Here is a 16,882-nt window from a genome sequence, read left to right as displayed (position 1 = left end):
TATTAAATGGCAAGGGACTTTGAACTCATTCTTTTTGTTGGTCGTATTTTTCTTTCTTTCAGCCTTTCTTTTGTTGATGTTTACTTGCTGAGCTGACCGTTCTTCATGGGCTGCCGCCGTGTATTGTGTGTCTTTAATTTTCTGTGACAGTAATACTGTCTTGTACGGCTCTATTCAATAAGGGCGTGCACAAAAAGGCGAGCTTCAAAAGGGCGACCTCAATTGAGCGCGGCGAATAAAGGCGTTCGTAGATAATTTAGTTCAAATGGTTCTGGAATATGTGAAGAGCAACAAAGGTGCAGATCTTTATTTACGCACGCCTTTATTCGCTGCGCCCAATTGAGGTCACCCTTTTGAGGCTCGCCTTTTTGTGCGCGCCCTTATTGAAGGATACCGTCTTGTATGTCCATAATATACCTTTAATTTTCTCTGGCGGTAATACAGGCGTGCACGTCGGAAATATGCCTTTAATCTCCTCTGACAGTAATACTGGCTTGTATGTGGCTGTAATATGCATCACTGTATTGTGTACCTTTAATTTCCTCTCGCAGTAATACTGGTTTGTATTTCCGTAAAACACCTCTAACTTTCTCTGACAGTAATATTGCGCATCGCACCGTGCCCTGCGCATGCGCACTTCATCAGAAGACACCCACACACGGACACCTGGATGCACATAGGGATTTTATATATATAGATAGTTTATTAAAGTGCTGGGCCTCAAGGAGACAAAGTCTATCCTGGTTTAATTGATCCACTCACAAAGGGTCAAATCAGAGTTACCATTGCAAAAAATCATCATGGACATGTGGATAATTTGTATACTCCACAAAAAAACTGCTCAGACTAGGACTACAACCTACAGTTCTGTAGCTGTGAGGCATCAAAGGTAGCTTGGTTTAAGAATAAACAGAATTAAAAAACAACTGATTGATTGTTGGTGCCCGAGGTGTTAATGCAGGCATAGCTGCTTTATCAAAACTTGAAATGCAGATCTGTTTGTGCTAACATTCACAGATTTGCTTGTTAATGCTGATCTTTGAATTTTCCACACTTTTATGTTGAAAGGATGGTGGATATTCATTTTTACTTCCTAATTTAAAAAGAATTAAATGGTGAATGTTATAAGTAAAAACTATTTCAATTAAGCTGTAGGATATACATTTGATACATATGTCTAGCATATAGTATGCTTGTGAACTTTGGTATAAACAAAATGTGGCAAAGAGCTATACTTAACACCAGGCACATCTATCTTTGGATTCCACCAATGATTAGTGACCCAACCAAACATTATTTAGTTAAGATACAAGAATATGTTCTAACGCAAATATTCCTATTGTCATTTCAAGAAAATGTGTAGAATAAAAGATTGACTCGCTCACTCACCTTTAGTGATGAATTTGAAGGAAAACTGCATGTACAGGGTATTTGTGCAGTCTAAGTCACGGGAAACCAGCATTCGCAGGCCTTCCTGGGAAGTAATATGAAACAATTGGGAAATGACTAGAGAGTAAGCACTTGATCAGAGTGTTTAGCTAGGCAGGGAGTAATAGGACATTTCTTCAAAATGTGCAGATGTTTCTTCTTATTGAACAAAGAGTAGAGGCTAATGTTTAGATGTATTAAAGAGACACAATACTGGATTAAAGGCAGAAACACATAAATAACCAAAGGGCAGAAGGAATTAGTTGAGGAATGGATGGATAATGAAGCAAAGGCATACAATTTTAAGTACAGTATTTAAGACAATGTGGAAGCAGAATGGTCCCAATGAAAAGCAATGATGGTATGCTCCAGTCTTTACACAGAGAGAGAAGCTAACCCCTTTGAAAATGAGTGCCATTCCTGATTTCAGAGGCTCTCCATTTAGAGTTCCTCTCTCCGCACCATACACTTCAGGCCATAAGTTTGAGTGCAGATTCCCATCAAAATCATCTTTCAGAATGGAAGGCAGTGGGGTTAGAGGGACACAGTAGGGTCCTCCAAATCCACGATCACATCTGCAAGGTGGGGAAAATAAGACAAACTATGAGAGATACAAGTATACATCCAGTATTTATATTTCTCTGCATTATAAATTAAGACATTTATAGTTGTAGATTTAAACACAGTAGTGTATTACATGGCCTTGGGAATTTAGCTGGATTACCTAAGTTCACTTCATACTTTAAATGTGCTAATTACTGAAGAGAGAACTCCTTCATTCCTTTTAAATAACCTTTATGAAAATTTTTAATTACAAGTTACAAATGGTGTCTCTCATGGTCGGTACTGGGACCAATTTTTTTTCTATATTACAATAAGGAGATAAAATAATTTAATACTAACTTTCATTCAATTACTGATAACACTTAGCTGTATTTACCCATACAATCAAAAGATATAATTTACACAAAAACCACAAATTCCTTAAGTGAATGGCAATTTTGCATATAGTTAGGTGGCACTGATGGGTTTCAGTTTAAAAGGCTTAAACTTTAGTTTGATCATACCCAAAATTTGTAAAACCTACTTTCTCTAGCTTAGAAAGCTTGCAGAGAAAATTGACTACAGTATTGCTTTCAGGCTTTCAAGTAAGGCTGTTAAATCCATACTGTGCCCTTAATTCATGACACAGTTGCAAGGATCATAGCTACAGCTAAGAACTATGACCCTTGAATGCAATTTCTTTAATTGCTTTACAGACTTTCAGCTAAATATGGAGTTGAATTTAGAATCCTCCTTTTGACATGTTAATTTATTAATGGGTTAGACCCTCCCCCCTTCCCCGATCTTATTAATACCTATAACTGCAAAATGAAAAATAAAATCCAAAGATGAAGCCCTGCTTAAAATTACAATCCCTTCTAACTTTTCAATGATCTAGATATGTATATTAAAGAGGTCCTATCAAACTTGGCATTAAAATCTAAGGCTGACAACTCATTATTTTTGAAAGCATACTTAGAGCCATTGCAGAGACTACTGCTTTTTAATAACTTTAGCAATCACTTTGGCTGAATATTACAAAGTCTAGCCCCATTTTAATTTCTCTTCTGTGTTTCCTGTGGTGGCATTTTCCAACACTGTCAGATTTTCATGTTATTCTTCATGATACTGGAATAGGAAATTAGAGTGACTGTGTCATTGATATTGTGCTGCAAGTGAATTGCCATTATTTGGCTCTGTCACCGTGCATTACTGAGTTTCTGAATTGGGCTGGGCAGGCAATTGACTTAAAGTAGTTGTACAGTTGAAAACTTAACAGTATCAAAAATGCATTGTATATATTGTATGTATATTCTTGTGTACATGCTGCATGGTGTTTTTGTGTTCAACATTATATTTGTGTTTTGTATGTCAATTGGTATGTTAAGTATCTTTTTTTACACACACAGTAATTAGTGCTGCTGCCTGACTGCTCCTAGGTCCTTAGTTTACCTCCACTTTAAGTCACTGTCTATATGGAGTTTGTATGTTCTCTACGCATGTTTGTTTTTTTGTTAGGTATTCCGTCTAAAGTGGCTTGGAGTGAGTGAGTATTGATGTATCATTCATACATTATGTTGTGTTCTGTGATGAACTGCTGTTCAGTCTAGGGATAGATCATGTATTGTGAAAGATGCTACCAAACCTGGCACTAGCACTCTCAGGCCATGAATTTGTAAGTGGGATTAGATGGATATAATGCATCTGTAACAGCATAGACAATTTTGAACTTAAAAATAAAAATGTGCATTAAAAATTACCCTTAATTGAAAGATAAATTGAAAACCACAGTAGACCTGATGAAGAACATGTCAGCAAATCTTAGGGTTACTTTACAAATTCATATGTGAAGTAATAAAGCTATTAATACAAGCACCCCAAAATACTAATCTGTATTCATAACCCAGTGAAAGGTGTGAGATTGCAGAGATCTTATTAAAATGCTGTTGGAAATGTCTTGTACACATTATTTAAATGTTGTGTCTCTTAGTCTAATGCATTCTCGACCCAGACTTGCTTGTAAGGCTTCATCAAGTTCATACTTCAAATTAAAAGATGCCCTTCTTCACTCTTGGTTTCCAGAACTTTTCTTCTCATATTAGTCTTAAAAGGACTATGCTGTGATTTATAATGCCCAAGATCATTTTTCTTCAAATTTCTTTTACCTTCCACTGTTCTCTATGTTTGGCATCAGGGTGTTCCCAAGCTTCCTATGTGTGTGGGTTCTCATAGTCTTTAATTGTTTTAAACTCATGGGTTTTTAGACTGATACTTTATTGTAACCTTATTTGCTATTTAAAACATCCTTTGAAGCTGAATACTGCATATACCATTATACAGAGCAATACTCACACACAACGGCCTGCATCGCAAATCCCATGGCCTGAGCACATCCAGGGGCAACCAGAAGTAAGAAGGACATTATCTAGTGCCCATGAATCTGTGCCTGATCCCATATTCATCTGTATCCAACGGAACCGTGTCCTAGGAGAACTGCAGAAGACCAAATAAACCAAAATGAAAGAAAGCATTTACAGATGGGTGCTTTCTGTTGAGGCGCTGGCCAGGGCAAAAGATATCAAGATGCAGATGAGCAAATGTGAAAGGATTTTAGGTGGCAATCAAGGAACTGATGAGCTTTGACAGAGTGAGACAAGAATGTGGGAATGTAAAGATAGGTTTGTCAAGTAAAAATACAGAAAGACATTCAGACATTGGGAATTACATGGTGACACTTGGTAGGAAAACAGTTACACGTCTCCAATTCTGAAAGCGCTGGGAGGTATAGACAGAGCTCTCTGTGTAAGTGGCACAACCAATGGCTGGAGGCACACATTCAGGTGTAACTAGATGCCAGTCGCGGCCTGTGCTGAGAGAGTACTGTAGCTGGATGTTGTGGTCATCAGTGAAAGGCTTGCTGCAGCCTGTGCTCATCTCAAACTGTAGGAAGGAGGAGCTGGTAATGTGGAAATCCCAGGTTTCTGCATAACGAGGTTTTCCTAGGAGTGAAGATACAAACAGCCTAGGATTAGCAGAGCAGATCATTCTTAATAAAGTAGGGTTATTCTGTGGAGGTATGTCTACAGAGCTATCTATATCAGGGTAAACTCATACTAAATGTTCATGCTCACTAGGGTCTCTGCACTAGATTTAGTCCATTATGAGTACCAATGCACAATATAAAATCTGTAAAAGACTGAATACATCCTGTGCAACTATGTTTACCACAACAGGCCCATTTTAAGTTATTATGTGAACTGCAGCATTGGAATTACAACAAAGGAATTGTGAGAGCCCATGCACAACAAAGCTATTATACAGAATCAGTTTTATTCTAAGAAAACATGCCCACTAGAGATCATAATTATTCCAAGTCACCATGGCAAGGAAAGCATCTTTGCAAGAACAGGTACATCCTAGGGTAAGGTATTGTAAAGCCATAAGCATACTAATTGAAATGGACCATACATAGCTGAGCTCTTACACATGACTCGGCCCATTATGAAATATCATGTCCTTCAGCTCAAGTCTATTTTGTCCCACTGAAACATAACCTAGTCCATGCCAATCACAAACATTTAAATTCATCAGAGGAGTTTAATCCAAACAAACATACTTGTGAGTTAATATTAGACTAGAATTAGAAAACTAAACAATCTGCTCTTGTCAGATAACAAGGAACAATCTAAAGATCTAATCTCATACTGTGCAACTGTAGCTGTAGCTATACAATAGTAAGGAATAAGCCATAAGATTTGGAGAATGAAGATGCAAAAGGATGTCCTTTGACTCAAGGCCTCAATAACAAGCTGGCATGTTTGTTTGAATGTAAATAGTTTCAGTTTGTCCATGGGCAATTAATGAAATACCAGCTCCTTCACTCATTTAAAGGACATTTTAGTTCACAGTCAAAGTGTCATTATCATTAAACTTGTACTTCTTTACAGATGCCTTCAACCTACCTAGGGACTTTCAGATGACTTACCAATGTCCATATTGAACACTAAAGCTGTGTCCAAGGATAGACAATCCACTTCCACCTGGCCACCCTGTATCCGATACCAGTTCACCTGCAAATCCATGGAGCCATCAAACTTATCTTGGAAAGCCATTCTACAACTGTCATTCATGCCAATCAAAACATCATCAAGAGCCCACTGAGCGGACTGTTTCCCTACAAAGAACAAGAAAGAGAGAAACAGAGTAAAAAAAAAAAGCTGATAATGTAGAACAAACGAAGAGATAGACAGGACAAGTCTGAAGAGAGAGAGAGAGTAAAAAATATTGCAAAGCAAGAAAGTGTGCTACAACAAGAAGCAAGAAAGCAAACTCTGGAAAGCATGGAGTGAAAGAAGAAATAGGAAAGTGAATGATAGTTGAAAGAGCCTGAGAAAAAAGTGAATTATAACAGAGAGAGTGAAAGAAATATTGTAGTTAAAAGTGAGTAAACACAATTGAAAACAGAACTCGTCAAAAATCATACTACAGTATATCATTTTTATTTTGTAAATTACTGCCATACTTAATTATTTTGGATTAAATTATATGCATTAAACAATATGAGAATAGCAATTAATATGAAAACAATGAACGTATGACTGCTTTCTGAATAAAAACAAGTCAATTATACTAAACTGTGAATCATTGCTAAAAATGCATAATGAAATCAATCTGCTATCAAACATGCAGGCATAATGGATGTCATTTGGGGACAGATTTAAGTGAATACAGGACGGAATGGAGTGGGGTTGCACTATTTATAGTGACAATTTTCATTCCTGTTCCCAGATCAGAGAAGTCCTGCTCAAAGTCCAATGATGTCACATCTACCCAGCTCTGGACCGACCGCTTCCTTCCTTTCCAGCTGGATTAAAAAGAGATTGACAACTGGAAGTCATCATCATTTGACAAACAGATGCAACTAGGAACACATCAGTGCTAATGCTGGTTTTGGAAGAGAACCCAATTATTCTGTACATTATCTTGAATTCTAAATTCTGCATTATCTATTTTCCCTACATTAACTGGTGTTTCCACATTGGAACACCAACTCTTTAAATGCTTTTTTGAATTTAATTAATTGCACATTACCAAAGCTATTTTTTGGTGATGAAGTGTAGATGATTAACTAATTTGGAAAAAAAAGCTAAATATTTCACATTGAAATTTTTCTAAATCTGTCTATAGCCATAAAGTGAATCAGCACAATGAGTAGTACCTCCAAAATTAAACTGGTGTACATTAGTCAAACACCAAGAATTGCACTCAGATGCAGGGGCCCACTTTCAGTGTTCATACCAAGTCCTTTTATTATGAAGCCTTCTACAACTCTATACTAACACCCCAAAAAAGAATTCCTTCAGTTTTATGACACTCAGAACCAAATACAAATACTTATTTTAAGATGACCTCTATTTAAAAAAACACAAAAAATAAGGAAACCATATAATCTGGATAGAAACTATAAACTTTTTTGACAAGATAAAATTTCATATCAGTGACTAAAGTCTCACTAAAAGTAAGGCAAAAAACTTGCCAGTTACTTTGAGCATGGTGAAAAAGAAAGATAGAAAGATCAGTCTAGTTCTTCAGATTCAGCTTCAAATACCTACAGATGTGCAGTAAGTGAATATCCTAAGTCTTAAAATATTCACAAGAAATTTTAGGAATTAAGGGTTTACCATGAAGAGGTTGCCACCATCGGAAAACAGTACCAGGGGTCTTGGCCTCAGGAGGGAGCTCGATAGTAGCCACCTGTGGCTCAAGGAAAGAGGTGAAGTCTAGTTCTCGCAGCAATTCCCATGTGATGCCATTGTTATCAGAAAACTGTATCACAATTCCTACAAGCAAATGAACATGATCATGTACTTGATGTTGAGTCCACCAATCATAATGTTAATTCCTAAAGACTTGAATACGATTTAAACATGTTTGATGCCGGTAATAAAAACATAATGGCCTTTCAAGGCAAATAATATTCCCTTACTCTTAAATTTATTATATCTAAAGAAAATTCACAACTCAAAATAAGAACTGAACACAGTAGTTATTTTCTAAAATAGATGGAATGTGTGGTAGAAGCCAGTGTTAAAGAAAACCATACCTACTCATTTTGGAAACTTGTCATCAAGCAACAAGTTATAAATCTGTACAAGCCTGCATATGTTCATCAGTCTTTATTATATCTCATTGGTTGCTATTCTATACTGAGATCTTTATAGTGTGGAAAATCTCAAAGCACTTTGTAAAGCTGTGTGAAGTTTCAAACTGGTTGTCCAACTGTCCCTATGCCACTAGATGGCAGTACAACTGAAGAAAATTAGAGCTTGTTCTCGGCTATTGAAGTAGTCAACACTAGACCACATGTTAAAAATCTACAACTGTGCAAAGTAATCAATTGAACAACACTTGTCTAATTCTCTATTTCTTGTATAGTAGATCTAATAAAACATGTTGGGAAGACATACTGTATACAGGAAACCAGAAGAAGAAAGAAACATTTTAATGTATGTAGGAACTTTGGAATACTAATGATTTGAATTAAGTCATTATATACAGTTATATAACTTTTACACATCTAGCAGACATGGACATTTGGCTAGATGATGATGGACATTCAATTGTATTCACAAAATTAAATCTATAATCTTAAGGGGTGAGTATTTTGGAGGAGAGATGTCTCATTCCAGGTACAAAATGCTAAAGATTTTGATGTTTGAGGTGGAGGGTGCCCTTTAAGAATCCTAATAAATGTTTTATTCCAAAGTGAAGAAAATGAGGATCTTGAAGATCTCACTCTAGAAAATCCCTTGGTGTCTTAAAGAAACCTAAATCTGAGTTAGGAAGTTACCTTCATTCCTAGTCCTTGGTTTGTTACAGGAAGACCCAAGATTCTTGCTTCCAATACGAATGTAGAACTGGATGAATCTGCAGAACACACACACACACACACAGAACAGCAGCTCAAATTAACCATAACGTAGGATATCCCGATAATTCCAATGAAACTTACCAAAAAGGGGATGGGGCTATTACTCTTCTTTCTGGTGTCACAAGAGGTTGTGAGAGAATGAGGATGACATATTAGGTACTGGTACTGGTACCAGTAAAGATGTTGGTAATGTAAGATGGGATGAAATGGTGGATCAGTAAGGCTCCTGTCAGTGGGAACAGTATGAGATGCTGGTACCAATAAAGATCTGGTTTTGCTAATGAATAGGATGAGTTACAGCAACCAGCAAAAATCTTGTTAAAGGAAGACAGGATGTGATGTTAGTATCTGAGAGAATTAATCAATGAAACAAGAGTTATTGGCATGAAAGGACAAACTTATATCCAGGATACCATTGACTACCTGGTGAAATGAGATGCTGTCATGATAAATGATCTGTTGTTGAGAGATGGGATGAGATATTGGTGCTATTTAAAAATCTTCATACTGGAAGACTCGCTGAGATGCTAATACAAATAAAGATCTTGGAACCATGAATTAAAATATGTGACATATAGGGAGTATTACGGTCCTGAAAACTAATATTATAAATATTAGATATCACTCTAACCTGATGTTTGTAGTGTCCAGGGGGACAGTCCTGGCTTCTCGACGTCCAGGGCTATTAAAATATAGTGTCTTTCCATCGCTGAGGATCCCACAGCCAGACCCTACTTGACCGCCTGTGATCTGTGACCACAATGGGCTAAGCTTCCCATCAAAGTGGTCCATCATCTCGCTGGGGTTTGGCACTTTGGGCACACAGGTCCCCTTTTCCACTGAAAGCAGGTTACACAGACAGGATGTGCTCAGGATCCTTCTCAGAAAAATAAATATCACCAGTACACAGGCACAGAGAGTGAGATTGTTAGGTGAAGACATGAGGTAAGCCAAGATGGAAAGAACCGGAGAATGTTATGAGGAAGTTTGAAAATGACAAGTGCAATAAAACAGGCTGTAGTTAGTCGACGACGACAACAAAGACTGTGGTGAGGAGGATAATAAAAGTAAGACAGTAGGAGATTGGAACATATGCAGTGTGATCGAAAGATCAGGTGTGGTGATGGTAATAACAGAGGGATAATATAACTAGCGTGTGCAAGACTGAGGTTATGAAGCTGTCATGTCAATGAGTTGATGGAAAATTGAACTGGGTGCATGAAGAGGATCGACTGACAGGTGGCACAAGCGAAACTGGTGCAAGCATTAACAAACTGGTAAGTGGAAGCAGTTACCTGTGTATCCAATATCACAATAGCATACACCAGAAATGCAGTCTCCATGCCCTCCACAATGATTAGCACAAGGCTCCGAAATGTAGACTCCATCTAGTGCAAAAGGTGGAGAACTTTTATGGCCACTGGTCTCCTGAATCCAGCGAAAGCGTGTCTTACTGGAGAAAGAACATAATATTGTAAGAAAAACAGGAAGTGCAAATCACTATCTGCTTACCACAATGTGTCAACATGTGCCTGGCTCACCCCTATTCCTACCTAGCAGCCACAGGACGAGGAATAACAATGGTGACTCGACTCCACTGCTCGAAATCTCCAGCACTGTAACTTGTTGGCTCCCGTAATTCCCGGGAACTTCCCTCGCAACCACGAACACCAGGGGATGCTGGATAGCAGCCCTCCTGCACCAGTGACCAACTGCGGCCTGCATCATGAGAGTACTGCAGAAGCACTGGAGCAGCTGGGTTATGCTGGGTGAAGCAACCAATGTTAAGCTGAGGAAAAAATTTAAAGTGAACTTTTTAAAGTGAAATTCAAATTATAAAACAGAGTATAAAGTGTGATCAAAATAAATTGAAAGAAGCCAGAGTTGGACAATCAATAGTCAAACTGAGTAGATGGTTACAAAGAAAGATGAAACTCAATGCAAGTTTAACAATAAGTCTGGAGAAAGTAGAGCATGATGGATCACAGTCTTCAGCAGATGAGAAATGGTAAGCAATGTGTATCTCAGATTAGACTGTGGGTATTCATCCTTTGTTTTATAAAATGTTGAGTGCTGTACACATCCAGGAAAAATTGGGTACAGTTGGAAATGACAGGTGGAAGCACCTGAGTGAAGTTCATACAGTACATGAGAGGACAACAATCCAACAGCTATTAAACAAGTAGGAGTATCCCTTGGAAGAACTGGACAGTTATAGCTTTTGCTTTTTTACCTTAAACTGTAGGGTGTAACCTGGTTTGAGTGTCAGGTCCCGAGTGATGGCAAAACGATCACCATCAGATTTTCCAAATACCATAGCAGATGGAGTGGTGGCACAGAAACTGGCATTTTTCTCCATGCCTTCATTAGCAAGCATTAGCCACATACTTAGCTGGTTCAATGGGAAGTCATAGGCAGGCTTCTCATAGAAGTTCTGCAATATCATCACAAAGAGGCATTGTAAGGACCCAGCAGTACCTCCCACCCCACCCCCAAAGCAACTAGTTGCCAGTAAAGGAATACATGGGCTCAGCTACCTGAGGCAATGTTGGCTGGATTACTGGAATTATGTGTTTTTCCTTCTCAGACAGAATTATGATGTCATCAACTGCCCACTGGTCATAGCCCTCTCCAGAATGCAGTGGCTGCCACCAGCGGAAACGTGTGCATGGAGTTCGAGCAGCTTCAGGTAACTCATAGTAAACAAATCTTTGGAAAATAGAGAAGAGAATAAAAGCACTATTGGATAGTATCATAGTGTTTCCAAGTACATCCATTATTCTGTAAGCAATTAACACTAATACTGAAAGGTTCTGTTCAAGCTGGTTTCCCAGCACTATGTGTCCTGTGCACTCTCTAGCTTCTATTACTGGAAATATCACTCTCTTACATTTCTCCTTATTGTGGCTGTTGTTAGTTGTACTCTGCTGCACATCCTCCCACCATAGTACCTCAAGCCTTTCATTTGATCTCTTTTATATTCCTTGGCACAAACACCCCACTTGCTGAATACCTAGGCTTAATGAAGTCAGAGAAGTACATCTCAGCGAGAAGTCCCCAGGTGATGCCCCCATTGTTACTGTACTGAAGCAGCACGCCTTCCTCACGACTATCAGCCCGGTTACATTCTGCTGTGTCCCCACCAATCCTCAGGTAGAACTGAAGAAAGTCCACCCAACTAGTGTCCATGTCCCAGCTGACTAGATGTCTGCGTCCTGCCTGTAACAAAGAAGAAGAGATTATCCAACAGCCATTATACATGAATAACACTTATCTTTGATTTCCAGTTGTAAATCTGAAGCATTCCCTCAGCCCACCTCATGCATAAACACCATGAAACTAGAATATGGAGTAGTTAAATGGTACCTTGCTGAAGTACAGAGATGATCCAGAGGAGATCACTCCACAACCCTCCTCTGGCCTCACTATCTCACCACCTATAACTTCCTGCCAGGTATTGTGCAGAGTATTCTTCAACTCAAAATCTGACATGACATTGGAAGAGAGAGATGTCTGGGGCTGGCAGTCCACACCAGTAAAACCATCGTCACAGCTGTGATGATTAGGATAAGTGTAAGGAAAATAAGGAGGAAATTCAGTAAAACCAGAAATGCCAAAGCAGAAATTAGTAAAGCATGCACATACTCATACACACAGAAAGAGAGAGAGAGAAATAAACACAGAGAGCAAAAGAGAATAGCATAAGGTAAGTAAGGAGTTTGAAAAACACATAAATGGAAGGGTAAGGACAGAGAAAGAGCCAGGCACATTGAGGAAAAAAAGCAGGAGAACATAATAGCAGACAAAGGCAAAATGGGAAGAGAGAGGGAGAGAGGACAGAAGGTGATAAAGTATGCACAAGATGGTTGTAAATCAACAAACAAAGGAAGAGAGAGGACATATTATAAGTAAATGCTGCAGCTTTCAATCCACAGCATATCAATTCACAAAGCATTTAAATGCTACATAAACATGCTCTTACCTGCATACACCATGTTTGCACCAGCCGTGACCATGACACATATGAGGGCATTGCTGTCCAATGTAAATATTGTCCAAAGCCCACTCATCTTGCTCCAGGTAGTAGCTCTGAATCCAGCGAAAGCGGGTGGCACTTGACCTGAAATACAACAAAGCTGTCAATTTGCATGCCTGGGTATCCAGTGGCAATGGGGAGTTAGTCATCTAGTAAACATCTGGAAAGCATGTTTCCCTTGTATAACCAACAGGTTGCAGACAGAACATAAAAAGGGCAATAAGAAAATGAAAACATTCAAAAGTTTCAAGTAGTTTTTCCATCCCACCACTATCACTGCTGCCTCTAAGTTTATATGCAAACTTTCTTTTCCACTGCCTACCTTCTGCACAAGCATACTGTTGCCCCCCACCTACCAGCAGTTTGTCAATGAATCCAAGCCTAATAGGAATATAGGCTGGGGAAAATGCTAGACTCAACAAGTCATAGGCTGATAAACAGGAGGACATGCACAGCTCTAGAAATGAAAATACATCTAGTAACAAAAGGGCATTCATTCAGGATCTGAACAAAGAATGCAACAGCTCCACTAACAGGTCAGTAGTATAACAACTAGGATAATTACCAAGTCTTCTGAGGAAGTGGCAGAGTAATTCTGCTCCATCTGGCAAATTCCGAGGGGTGGTAAATGCTGGCTGAGGTGAACTCGGGACAACTGGGCATCCCAGGAAGGCAAGCCTAGTACATATACATTTTAGAGTGATAATGGAAAAAGAACAAGTGTCAGTATAAAAAATGTACTTCAGATCTGTAGATTGTTTAACTTGCCACATGTACAATATCTAATTGCCCAACATTTGCTTACGTGGCCTTCTGTTGCCTTAACACTTTATATACATGGGCTTATCTGTTATACACCTAACAAGTTGTGCCACCAAAACTAAAATAAAGTAAACATGTTTTACATATATCAAACTAATGTGAAATGTCAAAAATGTGTCATTTTGCTTTCATTTTCATCTTTTTATGCCTGTCCAATAAGACTCTTACCTCTTGAACCAGATGCCATGTGAGGCCATGGTTGGTAGAGTATTCCAGACTAATTTGGTTGTCCATGTTGGGGGAAAAGTCCTTTCCACAGCCCATTACCAGGCTAAACTGGATCATATAGGAGGCACCTGTCTGCATGGACTGTGTTTCCACATACCTTATACTTGAACCCGGGCTTGGGTCTCCTGAGAAACTGACAGATGCAAGACAGATGACTGAAATCAGCTGCTATTTCTAATACTATTTATCAAAGTGAAATACACTTTTCACAGGACATATTTGTTTTATGCATTACATTCTAGGTAAATGCCCTATGCAATACAGCATATGACACATACTGAACTAGTCCACTTGGACATAAGCTTTTAATTAGGAGTCAGTGCAGTTGACTCAAAGGTAGAAAACAGCAGATGTGCAGTTATAATTGAACAGCAGACAGATGAACACAAAATTCAATAAATAGTTACCTAAGTGTCCAGTCATGGCCACAGTAAGGTTGAACATTTCCTAAATAGAACCCCAGAGACTGTGTGACATCTACCAGGTTGTTAAAGTCTAGGCTGATGCTGTTGAAGAGAATGGAGGTCATAATAATTTCATCCACTGCCCACACATCTTGACCACGACCTGAGTGGTAGGGCTGCCACCAGCGGAACTGGACTCCAAACTTCTTAGCTTCATCGGGTAGCTCTACAGACACAATTCTGAAGGAAAGCCAAAGAGAGAGATGGTAGTATGCAATTCCGACGTAATAAGCCAACAGTTTGCATCACATGTGTCTGAAGGGCCTGTATTCATCCATCAAACATTTGCCAGAGTTTCAAAATGAAATGTCTCATGCTTCTATAGGGCTAATCAGTACTTGAAAAGAGGTGTCTCCCTGACATGAGAAGTACTGGTAATTGTATTTCAGACTGGGGTGGTGGAAATCAGGAGGTGCTTCTCTGTTATCTGCAGTGATTGTCAGCATGTCTAAGTGGCTGTCTTTGGTGTTCTGATTACTGGTGTAGTGGTCACTGTGTACCTACTAAGTCAGTGAGTTTCTGCATCCCATAAACATATGAGACTAACCTGGGCTCATGAAAGCCTCGGTAAGAAAAATGTTGCAAGAGTTTCCAAGTGATCCCGTTATCGAAGGAGAAGTGGAGCAGGACACCCTCTCCTGCCTGGTCAGGAGCCTTGCAGGTACTCAGTTTGCTGCGGCTGCCCAGACGTAGGGTGAATTGCAAATATCTGTATGAAAAATGGCAAGACATGACAAAGAATTTTGAGCAAAAAGTCAATCATTTTGGCTCCCTGTGCAGATGATTGCTAGATCACTGATTTGTATTAAACAGCCTCTTTTTCTATGATTCTGAAGGAGTGTGCCACTTACAGTATATTTATTTCCAACAAAATCAACTTGAGACAATTAGAATACACTGATGAACAGGAAGCAAAGGCTGACATCAACAAATTAAAAGTGCTGCACTTGTATGCATTATAAGTATTAGGAAAGTGCAACCGTCACGTCCTATTATATTGTTACTAATACTCCACAAGAGTAATACTATATACTTACAGACTTTGATGATAGGAATCAATTATCATAAAAACAGTAACATTCATCTTTAAAAATATCACTAAAACTACTTTGAATGTCTACAAATCACACAGTGCCTAGGGAAGAGGGGGCAGGATCATACTATGATTTAAAGCTGGATGATCATGAGAACTAAAGCAGAAAGGCAATGCTATGTACATATAGGCTGAGGAAAGTGGAAAGGAAGTAGTGTTACTCAATTTTCTACAGGTGTACAGTACACCCCCAAAATTCACGGGGGTTACGTTCCTAGAGCACCCACGAATCGTGAAAAACTGCAAATTTTGGATGTGGTTAAAAAAATGCCTATTTTTATAGTTTAAACACTAAATATTCCCCCAAAAACTTTCATTTAATTTCGAACTCAGCTTAATACATTACCTAAAAAAAAGAATGCAAAGGTAAACCTGTATACTGTACTGCTATGTCTCCCGCAGTGCTAGAATGTAAAATACCAATGTTACCGCTATATGTGCTGTAGTTCATGCTAGCACGTCTTCATTGCCAGAAGCCATAGAAGGTGCAGGGCGTTTTGACGGCATCTTGGGGCTTTAACCCTTAAACTGCCACATACTTGGGGGTTAATGCATCCCTGGACGCCAAATACTTTTTAGCTGCACTTTAAGAAAAACGTCACAATTCACAAAGAAAGAGTGAAATTTTAATAGAACACATTTTTTTCCATGCAAAGAGCATCACAATTACTGCAACACTGATGATTTTACACACTGCTAATGAACTGTAAAAACTATTTAAAAAAACTACTGGAACAATAAGTAAATCACCGAGCCAACTGTGCTTGAACTGGCAGCACGCAAACACACAGAGGTAAACGCTGACGCTGTCTTAATCCCAGAGACAGTGAGGCTGCAGTGTGTCATGCTTGGGTCACAGAATTGCACAGAAACACATGAGATTGTAGAGACAGGAACTTTATTCAAACACTTCAAACAAACAAACATGTCTCTTTCAGAAGCAAAACAAGCTCAGTATGCAGTTAGTTATCAAGTAAAGAATAGACAAACATCATAGGGGAGCACAACCCCCAACAGAAGCAGAGAATGTCTGGGGGAGGAGAGAGAAACAAAGCAATCAGCTGAAAAGGACAGGTGCTGTTCAGGCTTTTAAGTCAGCTCCTGTGTGCTTGCAAATGGCACTGGGAAACGACTATAGCTGGTTGTGGCGGTTTAAAAGTTAAGAGGAACAAAACGGAAAACACAAGAACACTCAGCTGGAGATGCATCACAGTCAATCAGCAGCAAGGAGAAATGCTGTAGCGGTCCAGTGCCACACGTCAAATATGCGATTTATTTATTTTTATGGTGGAGATTCCAGGGACGCACCCAGCCTTGACCCGACCCGCACGCACTCA

General features: G+C 39.0%; 1 protein-coding gene across 2 annotated transcripts in view; it reads right to left on the bottom strand.

Annotated features, from left to right (window-relative positions):
* reln (reelin) overlaps window positions 1-16,882 on the bottom strand; it is a 147,449-nt gene that overhangs the window by 58,817 nt on the left and 71,750 nt on the right. For both annotated transcript variants that reach the window (XM_051919109.1, XM_028808741.2), the window contains exons 19-37: window positions 15,000-15,161; window positions 14,396-14,632; window positions 13,929-14,121; window positions 13,504-13,616; window positions 12,885-13,022; window positions 12,269-12,455; window positions 11,916-12,121; window positions 11,440-11,611; window positions 11,136-11,336; window positions 10,456-10,691; window positions 10,198-10,355; window positions 9,534-9,741; window positions 8,822-8,898; window positions 7,653-7,811; window positions 5,957-6,145; window positions 4,697-4,970; window positions 4,324-4,464; window positions 1,826-2,003; window positions 1,390-1,474 (exon numbers count right to left, since the gene is read on the bottom strand). In XM_051919109.1, the coding sequence (XP_051775069.1) occupies window positions 1,390-1,474; window positions 1,826-2,003; window positions 4,324-4,464; window positions 4,697-4,970; window positions 5,957-6,145; window positions 7,653-7,811; window positions 8,822-8,898; window positions 9,534-9,741; window positions 10,198-10,355; window positions 10,456-10,691; window positions 11,136-11,336; window positions 11,440-11,611; window positions 11,916-12,121; window positions 12,269-12,455; window positions 12,885-13,022; window positions 13,504-13,616; window positions 13,929-14,121; window positions 14,396-14,632; window positions 15,000-15,161 (3,314 nt within the window). The remainder of the gene's footprint in view (window positions 1-1,389; window positions 1,475-1,825; window positions 2,004-4,323; window positions 4,465-4,696; window positions 4,971-5,956; window positions 6,146-7,652; window positions 7,812-8,821; window positions 8,899-9,533; window positions 9,742-10,197; window positions 10,356-10,455; window positions 10,692-11,135; window positions 11,337-11,439; window positions 11,612-11,915; window positions 12,122-12,268; window positions 12,456-12,884; window positions 13,023-13,503; window positions 13,617-13,928; window positions 14,122-14,395; window positions 14,633-14,999; window positions 15,162-16,882) is intronic.

Source organism: Erpetoichthys calabaricus, chromosome 1 (assembly GCF_900747795.2).
Source record: "Erpetoichthys calabaricus chromosome 1, fErpCal1.3, whole genome shotgun sequence".
Lineage (NCBI taxonomy): Eukaryota > Metazoa > Chordata > Cladistia > Polypteriformes > Polypteridae > Erpetoichthys > Erpetoichthys calabaricus.
Note: the sequence above shows the minus strand (reverse complement) of the source record. Positions and strands in the feature narration are given on the sequence as shown.